The sequence below is a fragment of the Octodon degus genome, unplaced genomic scaffold, assembly GCF_000260255.1.
Source record: "Octodon degus isolate 3935 unplaced genomic scaffold, OctDeg1.0 scaffold00116, whole genome shotgun sequence".
In the NCBI taxonomy this organism is placed as follows: Eukaryota; Metazoa; Chordata; class Mammalia; order Rodentia; family Octodontidae; genus Octodon; species Octodon degus.
In genome coordinates, this window is record NW_004524692.1 from 9,015,198 (window position 1) to 9,039,132 (window position 23,935).

Consider the following 23,935-nt stretch of genomic DNA (forward strand, 5'->3'; position numbering starts at 1 on the left):
TGCACTGTGGGAGGAGCGTCAGCAACAGTATCAGCAGTGCTTGGACTTTCACCTCTTCTGCCGAGACCGTGAGCAAGTGGACAGTTGGATGAGCAGGCAAGAGGTAACAGAGGGTCCACCCAGACTTCAGAGACCTTTTCTCCCATTTCTCCTTTACCTTCCACACCAGTCTTTGAGCTGAAGATTATTCTGGGAGTTGGAAAATGATTCATGACATAAAAGATAACCTTCTGTGTAAGGCATCTATAGTTGTCTCATGGGCAAAGGCAAGAAAGATACTATAATACATAGAAACAGGAATATAGCACAACCAAACATGAGGCAAATAGATGTCAAACTGATAAAGAGTCAGAAAGAAAAAGCATGTGACCAGTCAGGCAGTGTTAATCAGAGAAGGTTTCTTGGAGGAGCTTGTGTTTCTCTTGAGGCAGTTTTGAGAACTCAACATATTACCTAGATTGATTGAGTTTTGTGGAAATGGACCTGTAGAAAGGAAGGAAAATCTTGTTCAAATACTGGGAAGTAGGTCTAAAGCTTATGTTGATTGAGGTTAATTTCTAGATAGTATTTAAATTTATGCTAATTCTTACCTAGCTGTAAAACTCTTGCCTACATCCTTTAGTCCCTGTCTCCATGGTACTCCTAAAGAAATATTTCTCACCAGCGAAGACCTGTGGGATGTCTCCTTGTCTCTTCCATAGGCCTTCCTGGAAAATGAAGACTTGGGAAACTCAGTGGGGAGCGTAGAAGCCCTGCTTCAGAAGCATGATGACTTCGAGGAAGCCTTTACTGCCCAGGAAGAGAAGATCATAGTGAGAAATGGGACTTTCTCATGGGATGGGGCATGGGCTTCCTGCTTGTATGTATTACTGCATTCAATATATCACAGTTTGAGGATTATTCTCCATAAAGTTTCATCCATGTTTTGTTGCCAGGGATATTTTTTTGTGGATTTTAAAGGTACTTTGACCTAGTTTTACAAACACAAATCTGTTTGAAAGACAAAATTTAATCGTACTGTTTTTTAGTAAAATAAGACAGAAAAACAATAGTACCATTTTTATCAAGATATTTATTTTTCTCCAAAGCATATTTGAAAGATTTTCAAGATGTGGAGGCATTAGTTCTTTTGAGAAGGTCCAGCACATGTTTTATTTTTTCCAAAATATAAATAAAATTATGTATTTTTTGGACTAGAAATCTTGCCTATATTTTGCACTACGAATCACTGCTACCAAGGCAACAATACACAATTATCAACTACTGTAACTGTCCTACTAAACAGTTTTGAAATTCAATTTTACTGTTGTTTTTATAATCTTATATTTTTGTTCTTTAAAATTTAATAAATAAAATTGATAGTTTCTTATTAATAGATAATTATTAGGTAAACACTTGAAATATGTTTTTTGTTTTTCCTTTCTAGTAATTTCTTAATATATTTTTCTCTCTAAGTATCTTACTGGTATATATTCTTTTCTCTTTGGTAGGCATTCCTTTATAATGTTTTCATCTATGCATTTCTCATTTAATGCTATTAACAGAGTTTTTTTTTTTTTTCTGTCAACTTGAGTTATATCAAAGAAATTTGAAGAAGACTCCACGGATCTTTTTCTGTCTCCTGGGATATGACACTGACTTTAAATAGTCACATTCATGCTTATGCACATACACACACACCATTGGCAGTAATAAAAATGGAAAATTCCACATCTTTCCTTTTCATCGGTGTGGAGCACAGTATGGTCCCTCATCGAACTATATGCTTATTCTGTTTGTTCCCACTGGTAAATGCTTACCGTGTGATTATTGTATAGTACTACTTGTTTTAGATTATCTCTCTAAGTCAATCCATTTCTGAGCTGTCACAATTTGGGAAATTTGTGAACAAATGTGAGTAAAAATACATCTTTATATTTTCTGACTCATCTTTCTCAGAGATGTAGATGCAGCCCTGTCTATCTATCTATCTATCTATCTATCTATCTATCTATCTATCTGATACTTAATTGAGAAAAAAGTAGACCGACAACTGGACCTGAGTGTCATTGATACGGCTTCCTCTTAAAAGATTTGAGTAGATAAAATATTCAACTTATAGTGACATGAAAATGATTTGATAAATACTGTGGTACAATGGAGATCAGTAACATGTATAAGGCATATATTTTCAAATGCAGTTGATAAGGAAATCATAACTGGGATTTGAATATTTGAGCCTGAAAATTGTCTTCTTCCTATATTTCTATGTTTTTCTTGAACTGTGACACTTACTCAGCTGTCACTAAAGGAATACTATTCTAATTTTTATTTTCTTTAGACCTTAGATGAGACAGCCACCAGACTGATTGAGCATGATCATTATGATTCAGAGAACATTGCTACTATCCGTGATGGGGTACGTCCAGAGGCCAGAGCCTCCACCTGCCTGCTGTGCACTGGCATCAGGGATTGTTGGGAGCATAGGTCAGGGTGGGCGGTGAGTCTCATGCATCCCTGTCTGGCTCTGCTGACAGTGAGTTTTCTCATGGCTTTGCAGCTTTTGGCTCGGAGAGATGCCCTGCGTGAAAGAGCTCATACTAGACGGAAACTGCTGACAGAGTCCCTGTTCTTGCAACGTCTGTACCAGGACTCAGACTACCTAAAAAATTGGATAAATAAGAAAAAAAAGTTGGCAGATGACGAAGATTACAAGGTAAGCATAGTTCCAGGTCATGAGAATACTTGTGAAAAAGGTCTTCATTTCCTACTGATGAGATAGTATCTGACACCCAAATCCTTGGAGGATTTTAGTTTGACTCATGCTTTAGTCCACAGCCAGCTGGCTCCAGGCAGAAATTGCAGTGTGGAAGTTGTGGCAGAAAGAAGCTGCTCCACCCATTCTGTGATACCAGGCAGCACATGTTTGCATTCTCTCTAGTACTTAATTTCCAGAGAATGGACAGTTTGTGTACTAAGAGGCAAACAAAATATTTTATATCTCTCATGATAGCTATGATTGATTATTAGTGCCAGCATGGGTTAGTGCTTGTATATTCAATCTGATGCTTAGGCCGTGTCCAGATGTGGTAGCAATAAATTCTGGATTAATTTGCCATTCTTCCACATATGTAGAACGGATTAGTCATATGAGTTTCCCAAGCATTTGGCAACGGTTTTACTCCCCTGTATCCTCTTCTGAATACAATTAGATTTATAGTGAAAATAGTATTTTGTCCTCAAAACCTTTGTCTCTCATTCTTCACTTCATTATTTTTGTTTATTTGTCATCTAGGATATACAGAACTTGAAAAGTCGGGTTCAAAAGCAGGAAGACTTTGAAAAGGAATTGGCAGCTAATGAGATCATACTTACGGACCTCAAAAAAACTGGCCAGGAGATGGTGGATTACGGCCACTATGCTTCTGAGGATGCGACAGCCCGTGTCAATGAGGTTGTAGGTCTCTGGGAGGAGCTGCTCGCGGCGACAGCACAAAAAGGTTAGATTCAGAAAATCTGATGATGAACTAACTCCCAATTTCCAAGCCTACTGCCTTCCCTTTACCATTGTCAATTTACCCAAGGACCCATGTAAGAAGCGATACCACCATTTGCTTTTCTATGTCTTTCTTCTGTTGGTCAGTGGATTATATCCAACTTAAATTGATCACATAATATAGCAACAAATCTTTTCTTCATCTAGAGATTAGTTTTTGTTTTCTTCACTATGCTCCTCTTTTCTGCTTCTCTTGAATAAATATCCATGAATCGTGAAGTACATACTATTAAGTAGATTTTACATACACTGATTCTATAAACTAGACCTAGTATGACTAGGTAATAAATATAGATACTAAAATCGGACATCAAGAAATTAGACATGAAAATATTATTTTGTTACATATGATGTACCATGGTATTTTATTCTTCCTGTCCTCTTGCTTCATATATATATATATATTGTTGTTGTTGTTGTTGTTGTTGTTGTTATTTTGTACTGGCTATTGATCCCAGGGCAATTCAGACTGAGCTATACTTTCAGCCATTTTTTAAACTTCTTACTTTGAGACATAATATCATCAAGCAGCTGAACTGCATACGGTTGGCACAAACTTGAACTCTTCCTGCCTCAGCCTCCCAGAACATAGGAATTACAAGCCAATACCATGTGTATCTAGCATTATCTTCTTAAAGACTGATCACTTATTGTTTTTTTCACTTATATAAAAGTTTTCATGTTATGCCATAAACTCTTAAAATTTACATATGCATGCTTGAATAATCCTACTTATATTTTACTTTTTTATTTTTTTAATCTTTATTCACTTATTTGGCACAGGGCCTCACTACAGTGTGGACTCATAGCGATTCTCCTGTCTCTGCCTACCCAGCACTGGGATTACAGGCACGCATCATCACATCTGGTCTTACCAGAGATCAAACCCATGTCCTTGCACTTGTTAGGCAGGCACTTATACCACGGAGCTATCTCCCAACCCTTATATTTTACTTTTAACTTTGAAAAATTAATGAATTATTATAAATTAAGAGTAATAATTGTTTTTCTCTGCCAACACAAAACTTGTTAGGAATATCATGTGTAGACACAACACAGTTCTGGTTACAGAAGAGACACATCATCTTGACAACTTTGGATGCTAACATAATTTTTGTGTTCTTTGGGAGGAGGTTGAATTCAACAGCATCATGACAATGTCACTGATATTCCTCACCATTGGGAGATGACTTAATTGCTTTCGGAAATAAAGCAAATAATTGCTAATAGGACATAGAATAAAGAATTTATCCCCACATAGTATAAATAATCAATACCTTTCATGGAAAAGAAACTTCTTGGCCATGGTTGGTGATGAACAGGCACTGAGAGGAAGGAGCATTGAGCTCACAATAGTTTCAAATTTCAAATTGAATCAACCCAACATTTTATACTTTACCTGGAAACTATGACATTTGGATCTGAATTCTTTGCAAAGAAAAGTCTGAGTAGGGAGTAAGAACTGACATACAAGAATTCCTAGCATGGCTAAAATGACGCACAGTAAAACTATATTTCACCAGAAGCTACAGTTTATTGATTTTCATTGTCTTGAGAATATTATAATATCTAAATTCAAATACCATCAAACTTTTCCAAATTTGAGATGACTTCTCATGTGTGATGATAAGGAGACAGTTAACCTATTTTTTCTTTAAAATGCTAGAAGAGTCTATTGCCCCTTCATCAGCTGAGGGAAGGTCTCTCTATCTCACACCTCATGTGCTTTTCCAGGGACCCAGTTGCACGAAGCCAATCAGCAGCTACGATTTGAAAATACTGCAGAAGACCTGGAGCGCTGGTTGGATGAGGTGCAGAGTCAGGTCACCTCTGAGGACTATGGGAGAGGCCTGGCTGATGTGCAGAATCTGCTCAGGAAGCACAGCCTGTTGGAGTCGGCTGTGAACACTCGCCAGGTGCGTTGGTAACTTTGAGCCACTGTAGACAACTGGCTCCGTGCCCTGAGGACATCCTCAACAAGCAATTACTATCAGGAAAACAGGACAGTGAGGAATCACATGCCAGCTTCCTCTTCCCAACTCCTACTCTGTCTAGCCATTCTCCTCAATGACTTTCACCAGTACTTCTGATCTGAGACTTTATTGCCTCTTCTAAACATAAGAACTATCCTCTTTGTACAGAAACATAGGTATTTTTTAAAAAATCATATCATTGTGTGTTATATAGAAAATGGGTTTCAATTTGGCAATATTTATCTGGGTTTTTTTGTCTTTTTGAGGGAGGGTCTTGTTATGAAATTCATGCTGGCCTTGAACTCACTTTGTAGCCCAGGATGGTCTTGAACTCACAATGATCCTCCTGTCTTAATATCCTGAGTTCTGGGATTACAGATAAATGCCACCACAGCCATTTTTTCCTAGCCAATTTCTTTCTGTTTTTAAATCAATTTTATTTAGAAACAAATAGCAATGAGACAGTTTCAAAACAAGTTAGTAGGACAGTTACAATAATTAATATACTACATATTGTTGTCTTAATAAGAGTTATTCATGGCATAAGATGCAGACATTATATCCTCTCCAAACACTATTAGTACAAATCTTTCTTTCATATAACACACTATAATTATTTCTACTTCTTCTATTACCTCTTTTATCAGCTGTTTTACAGATAATTTTACCACTTATTAGTTTTATGATCTTTGTTAGATTAAATCACCTTGAATTGTTTCAATGTTATCACCTATAAAATAAGAGTATTAGATGATATAGTTTCTTCTCACTTTGATTCTATTATTAAAAGTCTGAAAATTTATTCAATGCCATCAAAACTTTCTAATTAAAACAGTAAAATCACTAGATATAAAGTGACTTATTTCCAAAGTCACATAGAAAATTAACAATAGGGCTCATCATATACATATCTCTAGTTTCTGGATTATTGCTTCAAGTATTTCTCCAGAATTCTATGTAAAACAAACTTAGCCAGCAAGTTTCCATAGCAGGGATTTTGAGAATTTGGGGAGAATTTGATGAAAATCCACTTCTAGGTGATTTGATTTCTTATCCCAGGAAACATAGATTTATTTAAGAAATTCTGCTATTTCCTAGATCTGCATTTTAAAAATATTTTGAAAACTTATCTGGTTGTTGGTTAATCTGAGTTAAATAGGTAAGACATGATAATGTAAAGAGAGCAGAAAAAGTTAATCTCTACTCTGTAGTACTAAGGATGGCTCCATGAGGCTAAAATAAAGTAAAAGGTTAGAGGTTAGATAGTTATCCTGAGATGACTTTGAAATCTACATAGACAGAGAGTGTGGAACAGGTTTTCAAAAGAGGGGAGGTTTTATTGTTTCACTTTCTTTAAAAAGGGTTTTTGTTTTGTAACACTTAAGAAATATGTGTGTGCACCCCCACCCCCAGGAAAGTTAGAGCAACTGATCACCAGGGATTGGTTCTCCTGCAAATCACAGGGGCTATGGAATGCTGCCTACAAAATAAATTGTAGACTAAACTGTTGAAGTTAGAAAATACATACATACATTTATTTATTTATTTATTTATTTATTTATTTATGTGTATTTTAGGGAGGGGTCTACAGGGTGTTCAGAGTATCACTACTAGATCCAACTCATAGTGATCTGCCTGTTTATAGCCTCCCAAGAGCTGGGATTGCAGACATGGCCACCATGCTCAGTCTCAGTTGTCATCTCAGCATGCCCTGGGGGCGGGGCCAGTACAGCAGGGATTGAACCTTTGTCCCTTGAGTCTGCTTGCAGGCACTTTAATCTGTGAACTATTTGGCTGGCCCCTAAAAAACACCTTAATACCTAATATTCTGAAATCTTTATTGTATAAATGAGTAAACTTGTAACAAAATAAGTGAACAAACAGTCTTTCTCTAGATCAAATTTCAATTGTTTGGAAACCAAGAATAAAAGCCAAATCTCCTCTCTCCCTGTCCTAGGGCACTTTGCATTGCATTGGGGATTTTCAAAGAGTACACTGGATCCATAGTGATGTTTGTAAATAATTCTATTATATTACAATGTTGATCTGGTCCTAAGAAATGACAAAAAATTAGCTAGTCAGAGATCTTAATTTTAATTCTTCCCATAGCATTTATTCTTGCAGACAAATGAGTATATGGTTTAAGAATCACTAATAGTTTGTCTTGTTCCAAAGTGAGGAAACACAGCTCAAATCATTGAGAGTTTGAACACTGGATGATAAAATAGAAAAGCAAAACCCATACCTGACCTTCCTCTGTTTCTTGAAGAACTTATTCATGAACCATATCCTCCTCTTCAAAAGCAAGCAACATTCCCACCAAAAGTGCTATACTATATTTTCACCAAATTATGTATAGCTGACCTCACTAGTATAGAAGGAGTTCCTCTATATCTATTTTAACATACAGGCCTACCACTAGAATTGTATTCATAGGAAGGTCAGAATCTTACTACAGTACCTCTCCTGTTTCATAAAGGACCCGAATGGATGTACTGTGGCTAAGGAATTGTTATTGCTTATCTCTGAGGTTCTAATATTTGCTTCTCTAGAACATTTCATCCTGTAGGCTTTGTTCCTGTTACACAGCAAACTTAAGCCTCAGAAGTTTTCATTTGCATTTGCAAATACAGTTCATTCAAAAAGAAAGAAAAAGAAGAAAGCAAGAAGGGAAAAAGATAACTTACGTGTATGTAAGGGATGGCTTGGATAAACGTTCTGCTGATTTCTCCTGCTCTTTTGAAAGGAGCAGTTAATGCATAATATTTTTCCTCCCTTGTAATTTTTTATAACTTTTTGATCAATTTTGCATGCTTATGTATGTTAATCTAAACAACTAATTTGAAGACATTAGGCAATATAACAACCATTGTTGAATTCTGATTATCTTGTTTAGTGAAATTCTGTACTATTTCTAATTTTTAAGACTATTTTTATTCTCTTTAAAAATAATAAAAAAGAAAAAGCCTTCCACTTGCTTTCCTTGGTGGTATAATTTATCAACAGCTACAACTTAAGCACTGTCACTCCAGTCTGCCTCTGTTTAGCTAGAGCATTTAGCCCTGTGTGTCATTTGAAAGCTATACTTTTAAATAGAATAGCTCTTACCTTGATGAGGAGATCTCTGATGTAACAACCTCACCTGCTCTATTTGGCTGATTAATTAGCTACCTCGACACTCTCCTTGCAGGGGCTAACAGTACCCCTGTCATCACCTCACATCACCCACAGTTCCAAGCTCTTCCTACTAAACACACCTTCTGTTTTTCCTCCAGGACCAAGTGGACACCCTCACAGAGATGGTTGAGCATTTTGAAGAAATAAGCCACCCTGATTCTAGGGAGATGAGGGCAAGGCAGGAGTCCTTGGCATCCAGGTTTGAAGCTCTAAAAGAACCACTGGCTTCGCGGAAGAAGAAGCTCATTGATCTCCTCCATCTGCAGCAGATCTGCAGAGACTCGGAAGATGAGGAGGCCTGGATCCAAGAGACTGAGCCCTCAGCAGCCTCCACCCACCTTGGTTAGTATACTCTGAGCAGGCAGAGCCATGGGAGATCAATGTCTGCAGCGAAATAGAGAAATGTGGGCTTGAGCAGTAAAGGGTGTCAGAAGTTTGCTCTCAGCTCTTACCTTTCAGTGTCATGAAGATTTGTTCAGATCTCCGTAAGCTTCATATAGCTTTAATCATGCCAACAAATTCACCTCTTAAAACTCATCTGAACAAAGGTATGCATTTGATCTCTTGGAATATCTAGCTTTTTCTGCTTTTCCTGAAACCGAAGTTATTGTGAAAGTTCTTAACTGAGCAGTCACATTTCATCCTCATGCTAAGTGTTTTCATCTAAGTTGTTCATGGCCTCTTTTATAGTTGTATGAGTCATCACAAGGAGGAAGTGGTGGATACCTTATGATTGTGTTACGCTTTGGAAACTACTAGTTTACAAGTGTCGACACCAGGACATTTATATTGAAGTACCTGGTAAAAAGTGCAGATAAAGATGGTGCAATGTTGTACCCATGTATTGGGGACATATGTGTGGGACTAGAGAATTAAGAAAAAAAGTTTGTCTACAGAAATTTTTCAAAAAAGCCTATAGCTTATTGGAAAAACACAGTTTCTTGAGAAATATTTTGAAAGGGAACTATAAGAAAGAGAGTTTGGGTGGAACAGAGGAAAAGAATGGTTTGGAGATAGGGAAAGTAAAGCAGGGAGCAAGGATTCGGGATTAGAGAAGGTTGAGGAAATTCACAACAGTAACATTCATTGATCAACATTATCATTTGGCCACAGATGGAATACTTCTCATAAGATGTTCCTGTCCCTTAACATAATCCCAAAACTTGACATTCTTTATCTCTAGGGAAGGACTTGGTTATAGCCAAGAAGCTTCTGAACAGGCACCAAGTGATCCTGGCAGACATTGCTAGCCATGAGCCACGCATCCAAGTGATAACAGAAAGGGGAAACACGATGGTAGAGGAAGGTATGTAATGTATGATTCATGTCAACTTGCCCAAACATCACTACCCAAGAACTCTCTACAGTCTTAGGATTGAAGAGATTTAAAAGTAACAGATCCATGTGTTTATAGCTGAGTAATACTCCATTGTGTAAAAATACCACACCTTTTTCAACCACTCCTCGGGTGATGGGCATCTTGGTTCTTTCCAAGATTTGGCTATCACAAACTGTGCTGCTATAGACATAGGCACACATATATCACTATGATATGATGATTTCAGATCCTGTGGGAAAATTCCCAGTAGAGGAATAGCTGGTTTAAAGGGGGTTTTCAGTCCTAGTTTTCTAAGGAGTCTCCATACTGATTTCCATAACAGTTGCACCAGTCTACACTCCCACCAGCAGTGAGAAGGGTTCCTTTTTCCCCACAGCCTCTCCAACATCTGTTGTTGGGTGATTTCTTTATGATAGCCATTCTTTCTGGGGTGAGATGATATCTCAATGTTGTTTTAATTTGCATTTTGCGGATGGCTAGGGATGTGGAGCATTTTTTCATATATTTATTCACTTGTTTAATTTCTTTCTCTGAGAAGTATGTGTTCATCTCGATGCCCATTTCTGGATTGGGTCTTTAAATTTTGAGTCTCTAGTGTTTTTTAGTTCTTTATAAATTCTAGAGAGCAGACCTTTGTCTGAGTACTTATTTGTTATGATTTTTTCCAAATTTTTGGGTTCCCTTTTCACTTTGTTGGTAATTTCTTTTGATGTAAAAAAACTCAGTAAGAGCAGGTCCCAGTTGTTAATTCTTTCACCTGTTTCCCGTGCGATTTGATTTCTGTCCATGAACTCTTTGCCTACCTCTATGTCTTCAAGAGTGAGGCCTGATATTTTTTAATTCTTTATAAATTCTAGATAGAAGTCCCTAGAATGAAAGATAGTTGGCTAAAATTTTTCCACAAAATGAAAAAAAAAATAACAGATCCATTTCCCACATAATGCTGAAATTCCTTTTGAGTACTTTTAACAGGAATATATACAGTTTTGTTTGTGTATTCTGTTAACAGGACCCTCACAATGTTATAGGTCAGTCCTCTTTATTTTTCATAAATTTAAAATAATTAGAATGGTTTTACCCTAATCATGAATACACATTTGTGTAAAAGTTAAGGAATTTAAAATCAAAGTTCTAGAGTTTTCTATAGCAAGTCAAGTGCCTTTCATGGAGGAGCTCTCAGTTCTATGAAGACTCATGTTCCCAATGTCTAGTTATCTTACTGGTAAAACAGTGTGGTTTCTTTGTATTTCTCATTTTATATAATTTCAGTGACTCTTATCATACTGTTCTTTCATATTTGGAAAACTCTACCGCTTATATAAGTTGTTCAAGGTCATCAGAGTCCAGTTGTTCAAGTGCATTGGAGATTGTGTTGAGCATTTCCCCTGGTGAAGGAAAAAAACAGTGTCTTCCAGGCATTATCCTGGTTTCAAAAGCATAAAAATTCAGTTTGAGGAGGCTGCACATGATAATGCCAGCACTCTGTCAGGTGGATGTGGGAGCATTACAAATTCAACCACTGCCTGGGTTGCTAAACCAGATGAAACTTCAAAATAAAATAAATTATATTAAGGGGCTAAGAATGTGGTTTGGTGCAGAGGCCCTGGGTTCTGTCCCCAGTACTGAGGAAAAAATTCATTTTAATGGGAAAAATTTCAGATGCCATCTGAAATTCAAACCAATATTCTTCTTATTCCTATATTACTATAGAAACTCATCTTTTGTTTCTTTATATCTTTGATTAGAGGGGTGGATTTTGCCCATTTTTGTTTTAGTTTTGTTTTTAATTTATTTATCTTGAAGTTCCATTAGAATTGTTATGTCTTTTCTTTCCTTTTTTTGTTATGTATTTTCGATGAATTCAAAATATTCCTGAAGGTGTAAACTTTTCTTCTTTATCTCTGGTCATACTTCTGCTCTGAAACATACTTTGTTGACCTCTGATACAGACATTTGAACTTTTTCTTCATTGTGTTTTTGGTGTCCTTTCAGTGATACCTCAGTGTGTGTACTTGATTCATAACAGAATTCCAGGGAAGATGGCATTGGTCATGTTTTTCGCTGATGCAGAGTTCATGAGCAATAGTGAAATTCTGCCAAATACTGTGTGGAAATTGAATTATTTTCAAACTGAGTCATTTCTGCACTGAGGTATCACTGTATTACTCCATCAAGTTGTCTTTAAAAAATTATCTGGAGCATGCTTTTTGTGTCTTCTTTGCATCTGTACTTAGAATGAATCTTTTTGACCTTCATGTCGATCTGTTAGGTACAGCTCCACTTAAGGTAAGAAGGTATTAGCTCTAGTGGAGTGATTTTCCAGTTGCAGCTTGGGTTCCCGAAGACACTTTCAGAGAATGCACAATATACAAACAAATAACTTTGCAATAATGTGAAGGCACAGTTCTCTTCATATTATAGTAACACACACTGGTTTCCAGAGCATAAAAGATACTTGGTGATGTCATTTTCCAATTGTCTGGTGGAGTATGTATTGGTGTATTATATATTGTCAGACTTCTCATTTTGTTTTCTTAATTGGAGAGCTTTCAGTAAATCAAATGAGGAAATCAAAAGCTTTGTAGAAGTTCTCAATAAATTTTAGTTTCACAGGGATTCTGAGGGCAAAAAATGGAGAGCTATTGCTCTAGGACTTAAAAATAGGGATCTTTAATTTATGCCAAATTAATTTAAAATAATCATATCATTTGATGATTCATAAATATGTGTTCCTATTTTTCCCCTTTTATCCTATGGTAAATTTCTATTGTTATCATGCAAAAATCTATCTATCTCTCTATCCATCTATCTAGATATAAATATAGATAGATATAGATTCCTGCAATGATTTTTCACTATTTTTTATTTTATTCAGTTGGCCTTGAAAAGGCTTAATAAATGAGGAAATTGCCCATATATTTGTCACATCCAGTGCTCTCAATTGTTTTGCACAGATCAATATCTTCATCTGTCTCATTTTCCTTTCATTTGATAAACTCCCTCTAATATTCCTTGTAGTTCAGATAAGAAAATAATACGTTCTTTAATATTTTGTTGATCTAAAAGTCTATTATGCCTCCACTTTGAAATGTATTTTTGCCACATATGACACTGTTGGTTCACAGTTTCTTTCAGTATTTTAAAATTGCTGCTATATTGTCTTAAACTTTCTAATGAGTCTACTCTAATTATTATTGTTGTTCCTTTATATGTGAGGCTTCTTTTCCCCTGATTCTTAAGGTTTTCGCTTTATCACTTCCATGCATCACCTTTATTATAATATATTATGTATATATATATAATATATATATTATAATATTTCTTTGGCTTGATAATCATTGAGCTTCTTGAATCTTCTCAGTTATGGTTCTTCCAGGGCAAAGCTTGTCTCAGGACTGATTTAGAGATAGTCAAATACTGAGATACTGCCTTTCTAAAATCTCTTTTTGGTATATCACTATATCCCTCCACCCTATTTTGTGGTTATTTTAATTATTTATAGCTTAAGAGGAGTCCTAGGAATCCTCTGGCCACTGTCTTCAGAGTTTGCTCATCCTCTAAGCATTTCCTTGTTTATGAGTGGACATGAGTAACAAGTCAGATGCCTCAGCAGGCCTCCGTGTGTTCTTCTGAGGTTCCATCACTGTGGTATCCTTCACTTGAGGACTTTGCCTCCCAAATTCTAGTTTTCTTGGCTTCCTCAGACTCTGATCTTTGTCTCCTCAACTCATTGTTTAAATTGTGAAAATTGCAGTTTTTGTTTGTCTGTTTTGTTTTCATTAGCACTTCTAGGACAGCAGTCAAAAATTATCCAGGGCATACCCTATAACCATTATAGTACATATTTTATTTCTTTCCTTTCTTCTACACTTGTAAAATCCATCATATCTTATAGTGTGTCTCTTATCTAGTTGTTTAGAATGGAAGAACAATTCCTGTAATAAATCTCCAAAGGGAGAAATCTATTGATTTTACTGTTTTGTATAGAAGTTACATGCTTTTCATACTCGGGCATAAATCACACTAGTCTTTCATCTTCTGGTCCGTATCGCTTAGACTACAGCAACCTCCTCACCATCACATATGCCTATCTATCTCCCCTTAACACCTACTGTTTTTTTTCCTCAGGTAGAACATTCTAATTCCCAGGAAAGTTAAAGAAATATTCAAAAAGGAAGAGGAATGAGGGAATGAGGAGAGGGAAAGGAAGGATGGTAGAAGCAAAAAAAAAAAAAAATGGCAAAACATAGAAGCAAAGCTTTTGTAAATGAAGAGGGGAAAAAGAGTTCAATGGAGGCTAGAGGACTAGGAACATAGAAAAGAATACTGTTATATCATGTACAGGTTCCCATCCCTATAATGAATGTGGTCATTATGTATATCAAAAACGTACCAATGAAAATCATTTTCTTTGTGAGACCAAAAAAAAAAAATTGTGACTTTAGCTAAATGTAGCACCATCCCTCTGACTCCCTTTTCTTTACCCCAATTACAAAAGGAATTAGAGCCTGCAGGGCATTCATGAGGGTCATATTCAACTCATTGCCTGTCAGTAAAGGACTCTTTGGCTTAATTTGGATAGAAGTCACAAATTGGAAAAGTGTAGCTGTGCTAGTAGCTTGGAGTCCTGAGTGGCAATGGTTCTCAGCCCTCTGGGGCTACAATGCCTATAAGTCTTGACCTTTAGTGTTACAGCTCTGAGCCCTCAGCCACCCCTGTCAGCTCCAGAGTAGCTGAAGCTAACCCTACGCTGTGATCCACAACACTTTTTAGCAGCTTCCATTGGTTCCACTCACGTCTTTGCCAATTGCTGTGATCAACATTAGTTGTGCAAGCCCATGGAAATGGCTGGTACCTGCTGTTTATCTGCATTGATATTTGTTGGAGGCTGCTAGTTTTTGCTATCTGTTCCTAGAACTCTTTAGGACTAGAAGTCCAGTATTTTTAAAGCAACTGTTCTGCCCATAGTACCTAGGGTAAGAATTTTGAGTAGATTTAAAGGGCTTTTAAGTGATGAATTATATAAAGGCTTACAGAACCATTGTTGAAAGAATTTACATGAACAAGGCCTGTGCTAGAGCATAGGGGTTCAATGCATGAGAGAAAGCCATCATAGCCTAACCTGAGAAAAGTGACAGGAGTGCTGCATATATAGTGCTGCTTATATAGAGCAGTAGAAGAAGCAGAATTATCTGCTGCAACCAGAGCAGATAACTCCTGAAGTGGGTGTAGGGCATACAGAGAGCTACAACTGTCCTGGCTGCAGGTTAGGGTCTAACAGGATAAACAGAAGTTTAACAGCTGTCCTGTCTCTGTAAAATGGAATAGCTAAAAGCAGACTACTTCCATTTTTAGGAAGTCTCCAGAAGGGTTACTATGTCAGTTAGAGCCTATTGGAGCTTGGGGATTAGAGGTTTACTACCATGAGCCCATATCCTTCCCTGATCTCTTTCCTAGCTACTTCTTATATGGGTGGCATCAGTATCAGAAATGGCAGGAACTGGAAAATGACACCAGTTCACATTTTTCAGAGCAGCTGAGAAGTAACCTTAGGGGTGGCAGAAGGCCACTGGGGCAAGTTGACCCAGTCTATCCTAGGGAGACTTGGGGGTGTAAAGGGATGTGAAGGGTAGGATGATAGCTGTTAGTAGAACCACACCTCTTTTAACTATTCTGGAAAGAGAAAAGGTCAAGTTGGTCAAATTATTTCAATAAAACTCACTGTTTTTCAACTACTGTGTAGGACACTTTGCTGCAGAAGATATAGCTTCAAGGGTTCAGAGTCTGAACAAGAACATGGAATCTCTCTGTGCTCGAGCTAACAGGCGGCAGGATGCTCTTGAGGCGAATGTCGCTTTCCAGCAGTACCTGGCTGACCTGCACGAAGCAGAAGCGTGGATTAGAGAGAAGGAGCCGATTGTGGACAACACTAACTATGGGGCTGATGAAGAAGCAGCTGGGGTGAGCTGGGGCAGGATGGAATTTTCCAGGGAATAATCACCAAATGCTGCTAAATCAATTGAAAGTTTGTGTGGATTGTGAGACAGCTACACATTCTGCTAAATTATTTACGGATTACTGAGTGATCATCTCTGGTGTTCATCTTCTGGAATACCCTCAGAATTAACAGGGAGTCCAAAGATGTACTACACTTGTGCAATCCACAAAAATCCTTTGTTTTTCTAGTATCTAAGCCCCAAGGTATAAGCAAAAATCTGTGCATATCTTTGTCCCATTCTGAACTTTTTAGGATTTCCTAGAACTTTCATAAACCATCGTTTTTATTTTAAAAATGGTTTTAGTATATAAGCATTTTAATTTTTAATTGAAATATCAGATATATTTTCTGTCAAAAAGCACATCACATATCATAGTTATATTTTATATCACTTTTATATCTATTTCTTATTTTATTTCTTTATTCTTTTCACTGTCCTATAGATACTCTGTATAGTATTTCAGAAGCCTTAGGTATTAGAAGCAATATCATTTTGCATTTAAAATTATGTTAATATTTATTCTACAAAGTAACATTATCGATAGTACCCTCTTTTAGGTATGATGTGTATTTGATAGAAATATGTACCAATGCGAGCTAATCTAGTCTTTAACAGATAGGTTGAAATGTTGAATTTTTATTCACTACATCTTTGAGAAACTTGCAAACATAGCATTGAAAAAAAGCCTCTGTAATAGAAGAAAAGAAGCTTTTACCAGGATTTAAGACAATAAGCATAATTCTAACTATTAGTTGAAGCTTCCCCCCTGGCATGCCTGTTGTTCCTGCTGCATTTGTTCTGATGCTCTTCTCCATAAACCCAGGCTCTTCTCAAGAAGCATGAGGCCTTCCTGGCAGATCTCGATGTGTTTGGACACAGTATGAAAGCACTACAGGAGCAAGCAGAAGCCTGCCGGGTAAGATGGATGGAGCAATGACAAGAATCCCATTGCTTGCCACAGAAGCAAAGGAATTTTCTTTATTATCAACTGTTATTTTCAGAAATACTGAGAAAATACTGAATTTTATAATCTTGTAATTAGGAACTGTAACATCTTTATCCCACCAAAAGAGATTTAATTAAAGAGAAACAGTCAATGAAAATTATCCCATGTTCATTGATATCTGCTTTGGATTTTCTCTTTCTTCTAAAATAACTATCTTTCCTCCTTCCATCCCTCCTTCAATCTTTCCTTCTGTCCCCTTTCTTTTCTTTTCTTTTTTTTTTGCTTGAATCCAATCTTTTTAATTTCCTTCCTTCATTCTTCATTCTTTTTATACTAATGCTTATGAATTGTCTACAACCATAAATAAAAACAATTCTAACTTTCATCAAAACTATGCCTAATTCTGGTACCAGAAAATCAAACAAATGCATATAATCCCTGTAAAAGCAATAACTAAAAAGAATTCCAAAGAAAGGAACCTTCTGCTTCCCTGAAGTAAGAATACTAGAGGACAAAATATTCCATAGTTAACAGAAACCATACTATATGAGTTCATTTTATTTAAATGTACCTTTCTTTGTGGATACAAAGCAAGAGTTTCTCTATTTCCTAGAGCATGTGAATAAATGCACTGAAGCACAGAACAATCAAGTGTATCAGGGAAATTAGAAAGGAAGTTGGATGACAATGTGGGAGTATTGAGGCCATAAGGGAGCATTATGAAGAGTAATGAAACTTGAATCAAAAGAATCATATAAGTTGCTTCCTGTATGGGAAGGAAGAAGATAACAGACAGCTGCATTCTCCCATTCAAGGATTCTTTCTAAGGAGAAGCACAGAATTCATACACACATGAACTAAAGGAGAAGCATAGACTCAGTGAGTCGAGTCAACAAACATTGATAGTGCTCCTGGCTGCAGTAGTGCCAGGCTATAAGCAGAGCATAGGTAGGAAAGCAGACAGACCCTTGTGTTGTGCATCATAAGGAAAGCAGGGACTGAAGGACACTAAGGATGCATAAGGTGAGGTTGAGCTCCAGTGCCAATCTGAGAAACTGGGCAGGCAATTGCTTATAGAAAAAGAGTTATGTTTTGTTTCTTCTCTCAGAGACAATATTTGTAGAAGGTAAAACTTAGAGAAAACTCTCCTTTGGACAGCAAGTTGTTTATTGAAAGTGATAAAGAAGATGCTAATATAGTTCATGATCTCAATTTTTAAGTTTTGGGGACTTAACCTTGCTATAGACCACCCATCCCTGAAGTACTATATGAGGTCCATAGTAATTTAACATTGAAAACAGCAGTTATGGCTTAGACTGTGGTTTGTTGTTTAATTTTTTGATCAATTTTGCATGCTTGAATTTGAATAATATGAACAACTAAATTGAAGATAATGATATGTAATATAACAACAATTGAATTCCTTTCGTTTTGTGTAGTAAAATTCTTCATCAATTTTATTGTTTTTTTGTTTTTTGACTATTTAATATTCTCTTTAAACAATAAACTGTCTTGCTTTTCTTGGCTATATAGGTTATTACTTCTTTACTATTCTCTTTAAACAAACAAACAAAAAATGAAAATAAAACAAAACAACAACAGTCAGGAAGGAAGAATTGTTAGTAGAGGCCCAGGGCAATGGGAAGCTGTGGATCATTGTGAATCTGTAACTGTAACAGTTTTCTGAAATTCTGATATAAATAACCTGTATGGACATTCTTAGAGAAACGCATTACCCCTTCCACATCAAAAACAGTGGCTTAGAACATCTAATGTTTCTGATAAACTGCGCATTTGCTTGGTCACTATGTGTTCATATTTCCCCACCTGCCAGTACTCTGGTACATGGTGCAGTACATCTGTTTCTCTGATGACTACCTATTGTCAGTTACCTCTTTTTATTTTTGGCCTTTAAATATTTATTGATTTGCCCCTTTGTGGTACACAATGATTGCATATATCATGGAGAGTTGGTACAAATACATGACACATTTTAATTATTTATTTTGCTTAGGCCTCTCCTTACTCCCCGATCTTTCCAACTCTGGTCCCCCCTCTCATTTGGAAAAGATCTATTTTCATTTTTTTCTTCCATCTTTTCTTTTCTCTCCCATTTCCTTCCCCTGGCTGCACCCTCCCTCTCTCTATGTTCCCTTTCCCATTCTAAACAGACCACACTTCTCATGATCAATCTTGTATTTCAATTTTCACTTATATTTGGGGTTATGTGTATAAGAGAAATCATGAGATACTTAAGCTTGTGTATCTGAATTTTTGTCCCATATGCAGTACTGGTAGAGGTGCCAGGCAGGGGCCTCTCCCTCTCCAGAGGCCCTGAGGACTGCCCACCACAGGAAGAGTGCTTGGGGAGATGTTCCAATGGGTGATTTATACCTGTTTCCTGTTTCCTTTTGTTTTTCAGCAACAACAGGCTGTACCCATGGGTGATGCTGCTCAAGAAGTGAGAATTCTGGCTTTATTTGACTTCCAGGCCAGGAGTCCAAGAGAAGTCACCATGAAGAAGAATGACGTCTTAACTCTGCTCAGTTCCATAAACAAGGTGACTTCTTTATCTTTCCTTTCTTCTGTGCACTGGCTCCTCAACAGGTGTCTCTCCTAACCTGTCAGGTATTCATACCTTGTCTGTGAAACATTTTTCATCTCTTTATCTCTTAATGAATTACAATTTATTGAGTAGTACATTAGTAGTATTTTCTCCAGATATTATACATGATCTTATACATACTTTTTGGAGTTATAATCCTAGTTTTATGGTTAAAGAAAAGAAAAATCCAAGAAATAAGCTATGATTGTTCCTTTCTTCATGTTTCTACTTGCTTCTGCTCTATGTCACTCTTCTCAGTGAGGGAACAGCAATGTCCAAGGTAGACAGCCAGATAAGAGGAACTTTGATCTTCTTGACTTTCTTTAGATTTTCCACGAATTAGATAATCTGCTTTCATTTCAGGACTGGTGGAAGGTTGAAGCCGATGATCATCAGGGCTTTGTCCCCTCAAACCATGTCAGGAAACTGGCTCCAGATGAGCTCCCGATGCTCCCACAGAGGCGACGAGAAGAGCCACGCAACATTGCCCAGCGCCAGGAGCAGATCGAGCAGCTGTAAGCTCTAGAGGCTGCAGGACCGGGCAGTGTTTCACCAAATACTTCCTGTTCATTGAGATTTCTATTCATGATGCTGTCTGTTTCACTAGGGGTGAAAATTCACAGGTTTTAAGGACTAGAGGTAAACTTGAGATCCTTAAGTCATTTAGGTTTTATGTAAAGAATTGGAACCTGAGAACGATAAGGCTAGTTGTCTGAGATACTGTCTTTTTGATGTCCTGCCTAACATCCCTTCAAGGGTATCAGAACATCTTCTGCCACCCCTGTGAACTTTCTTCTCTCTGTTTCAATTCAGTTATCAGTTTGCAGAAAAACTTTACAGAATGGGAAAGGATGTTGTTATTCATATTATTAAGACAAGGGAAAATTTATTATTTTTAAGTGTAATATGGTGTTTCTCTGCTTCTAATGCCTTTTTACTTCCGTCTTTGTTTTCTCTCTCTCTCTCTCTCTCTCTCTCTCTCTCTCTCTCTCTCTCTCTCTCTCTCATCATAGGAATTGAACTTGGGACATTGTGCTTGCCAGGCAGGCGCTTAATGGCTGAGCTATCTTCTTTATTTCTCCTTTAACTTTGTTTCCCTTTACCTTCCACCATTCACTTTGCTCATTTTGCGTGTGCTCCTTATTTTTTCCTTTGGGTAGCCATTGCTTCCCACTCTCTTCCTTTCCTGCCCAGATACCGCTCCCTCCTTGATCGGGCTGAAGAACGCAGACGTGGGCTGCTGCAACGTTACAATGAGTTTCGACTGGCTTATGAGGCGGGAGATATGCTCGAGTGGATCCAAGAGAAAAAGGCAGAAAACATGGATGTTCAACTAGATGATGTTTGGGAGCTACAGAAAAAATGTGATGAGTTTCAAAAGGTGAGAAAGGGGCAAAGAGACCCTGTGCTGAGAGTTGAGAACCTGTGTTGAGGGTTGTTGCTATTTCCTTTTATTCCAAGTCTCCTCCAGTGTGATTTTTTACAGTTTTTTATTTTTTAGTTGCTATGTTTTGGAGCAGCAGAGAAGCAGAAATACAAGGAGGGGCTTTATTTCTGAAGACATGGATGGAAAGGATCAAGGGTAGGGAGATGGTGGATCTTCTGACCTGAGACCAGAGGACTAAGACTTTATGGATTATTTCTAGGGGTGGCGTTTGTTAGCCAGGTTCAGTGCACAAAGAGCTGATTGCAGACTCCATTTTGTGTGTGAGAAAGGTAAAAGGAAGTTGTATAAAGGCCAGAGTGTTGAAGAAGGAGGAAGTGGCCATTGGGAAGTTAAGCTCTTGTTTTGGGGATTCAGTCATGTTGAATCAGGGCCATAATAATTTAGCAATTTGTACTCAGGCTGAACCTATCAACTTTGCACTCATTAATTATCTTTCCCAAAGCTTTTCCAGATCTTTCTCTGGATGCTGCTGCTGGTAATAGCTAGGGGACAAACGCAGAGGAAAGCAGTACCCTATCTTGTCAGCCTACCCTTCTTGCCACTCCAAGATCCTGAACTACCCAGAGGCTCCAAAGCTTTCCCTGTAGTATAATCTATACCTGATGTCCAGGTTGGGATGGGAAATTAGGAGAATTTGATTTAGAGTTCAGAATAGAGGTTGTGGTGGAGAGAATCTCTACTTAAAAGCCAATGTCTGTTTCTTTTTCTATCCCTTTTTTTCATGTATTTAGTACAAGGCTACAGGGTCTCATTACACAGATAAGATTTGTAGTGACCCTCTTGTTTTCAGCTACCCAAGCACTGGAATTACAGGCCTGCACCACCATGCCCAGTCTTAATTGCTATTGCAGCATGCCCCAGGGGCAGGGCTGGCCCTACAACCACAATGTCTGTTTCTTTACTTAAAAAACTTTCATCGTCCTTTCTACTTTGACAGTCATTTCATTATCTGAATTAGTACAGGGTGAATTTCTTTTTACTCTTATTGTACTATTTGGAATTATATTTATGAATTTATATGTAAAATTTCATATAAATATTATACATACAATTATATATGTATAAAGTCTCATATTGTTATGTAAGATCTCTTGATATATGGAGTTATACCTCTCTCACTCTCTCAGAGATGGAGGGAGTTTTCTTCCAACATTTCATAATATAGAAAAATTGTAATTCAGTCAATTAAATGCTGTGAGGTAAGAGAAATTTGTAACTATATAAAATAGTATCAGAAAGTTCATGTATAGATTCCTCTGATAGTATAAATGAGTTCAGGGAAAGATGTTAGGAAATCTAAGAGCATGGATGTGCTACATACTCCAGATAAATAATAGTTGTCTTAGAAAACTTTATTGAAGTTAAACTTACTCTTTCAGTGGTAAATATGAAAGCTGCAATATATGCTGCAAATGAAGTTAACAATATGTTTTAATAGTACTTAGCCAAATGAGAACCAAGGTGTACAGGTAAATATGGAAGATTTTTGAGAACAGGATTTACAGTACCTTGAACAAAATTTTTCACCTAGGATTTGGAGACCAATAAGCCTCGACTGAATGAAATTAACAAGGTAGCTGATGAGCTGCTATTTGAAAAGCTTCTAACTCCAGAAGGTGCTCACATCCGGCAGGTAACTGAGGGTCCTGATATTTTTCCTCAATACCTTTTGGGCTTAGAATTTTTCCTACTACTTTAATAAACTCAGCTTGTATGTCTCATAACACTAAGGGTACACATAACAGAATGGAGCTACGAATGCGATTATAGAAAAGACCAAGGACAATAATCCAAATAGGACAAACAAACATTTTTGTAGTCTAAATAAATGTAATTCAAGTTTAAATTCATTCTGGTTTATTGTTTGAATAAACTAAAAGAAGTTTTTTAAATTAATATTTATTGATTATCCTCTGTGTTCTCACATAGTTATTTTTGTGGAGGGAGGAAGTTTCCCCCAAAGCCAAAACTTGGGAATTATAATTTTGGGTCTCATACCCATGAAATCCTCTCATTACAGCATGTACTCATGTCCTTATCACTGCAGTGTAGACCATGGCTCAACTGCTTTAAAGAACAACAACAACAAAAAAAGGTCAATCAATGAGTTATAGTAGGCATTAGGGAGGTAGCTGAGAGATCTAATCACTGCCTGGTAAGTGCAAGGACCCAGGTTCAATTCCTGGTACCACATGGAGTGCTATCCCTGAACCCTGGGTGTGTCCTGCAGGCTACCAAAACCAACCATAGTGGTGCACACATGTAATCCCAGTACTGGAGAGGCTGAGACAGGAAGATCACTATGAGTCTGAGCTGTGTAGTGAGACCCAATACAAAATGAATAAAATGCTGAAAAATAAATACATAAAATGAAGTTATGACAAAGTGAAGAACTGAATCAAGATAACTAGCTAAAAGGGATAATGAAGAGAATGTAAACAAAGAAATAATGAGAATTGCGGAGATGGAATTCTTTACTTGACTTTTGTCTGGAATTATGATTCCATAAAAAAGTGGACTTTAATAAAAATGGCAGTCTTGTTCTTATTGTCATAAGCCAGTGAGAAAGAATTCCTCCACCCTTTCTGTGGTGATTTTCACTGGATAAAAAGCAAAAGAACATGCATGTAGATAATGTTCTTACTCCCTGTGGAAATGAAGGCTGTAAGAGACCACCACTTCCATGCAATTCAGCATGTGAAAAGTTATGATGTTTTCCCTAGAGGAATGTACCAGCTTCTAACTCTAAAATTCCCATTTATTTTACTTCCAACTTAGAACAACAGTCCAGAAAAAAATAAATCTTTTTCTCTACTACATGAACATAAACATGGACCAAAATAAGTGTGTCCAGAAAAGAAGTAATGTCTTTACAGTGAATGAAAAAAAAAAAAAAAAAAAAAAAAAAAAAAAA

The 23,935-nt window shown here is 37.0% G+C and overlaps 1 protein-coding gene across 1 annotated transcript in view; it reads left to right on the forward strand.

The window, feature by feature from the left end:
- Positions 1–23,935, forward strand: part of Spta1 (spectrin alpha, erythrocytic 1) — an 89,218-nt gene that overhangs the window by 19,762 nt on the left and 45,521 nt on the right. Inside the window, exons 12-24 of the mRNA XM_004640008.2 lie at positions 702–812; positions 2,321–2,398; positions 2,540–2,695; positions 3,275–3,479; positions 5,270–5,451; positions 8,784–9,027; positions 9,869–9,991; positions 15,768–15,985; positions 16,847–16,939; positions 19,392–19,529; positions 19,938–20,089; positions 20,769–20,955; positions 22,553–22,654. Of these exons, the coding sequence (XP_004640065.1) occupies positions 702–812; positions 2,321–2,398; positions 2,540–2,695; positions 3,275–3,479; positions 5,270–5,451; positions 8,784–9,027; positions 9,869–9,991; positions 15,768–15,985; positions 16,847–16,939; positions 19,392–19,529; positions 19,938–20,089; positions 20,769–20,955; positions 22,553–22,654 (1,989 nt within the window). The remainder of the gene's footprint in view (positions 1–701; positions 813–2,320; positions 2,399–2,539; positions 2,696–3,274; positions 3,480–5,269; positions 5,452–8,783; positions 9,028–9,868; positions 9,992–15,767; positions 15,986–16,846; positions 16,940–19,391; positions 19,530–19,937; positions 20,090–20,768; positions 20,956–22,552; positions 22,655–23,935) is intronic.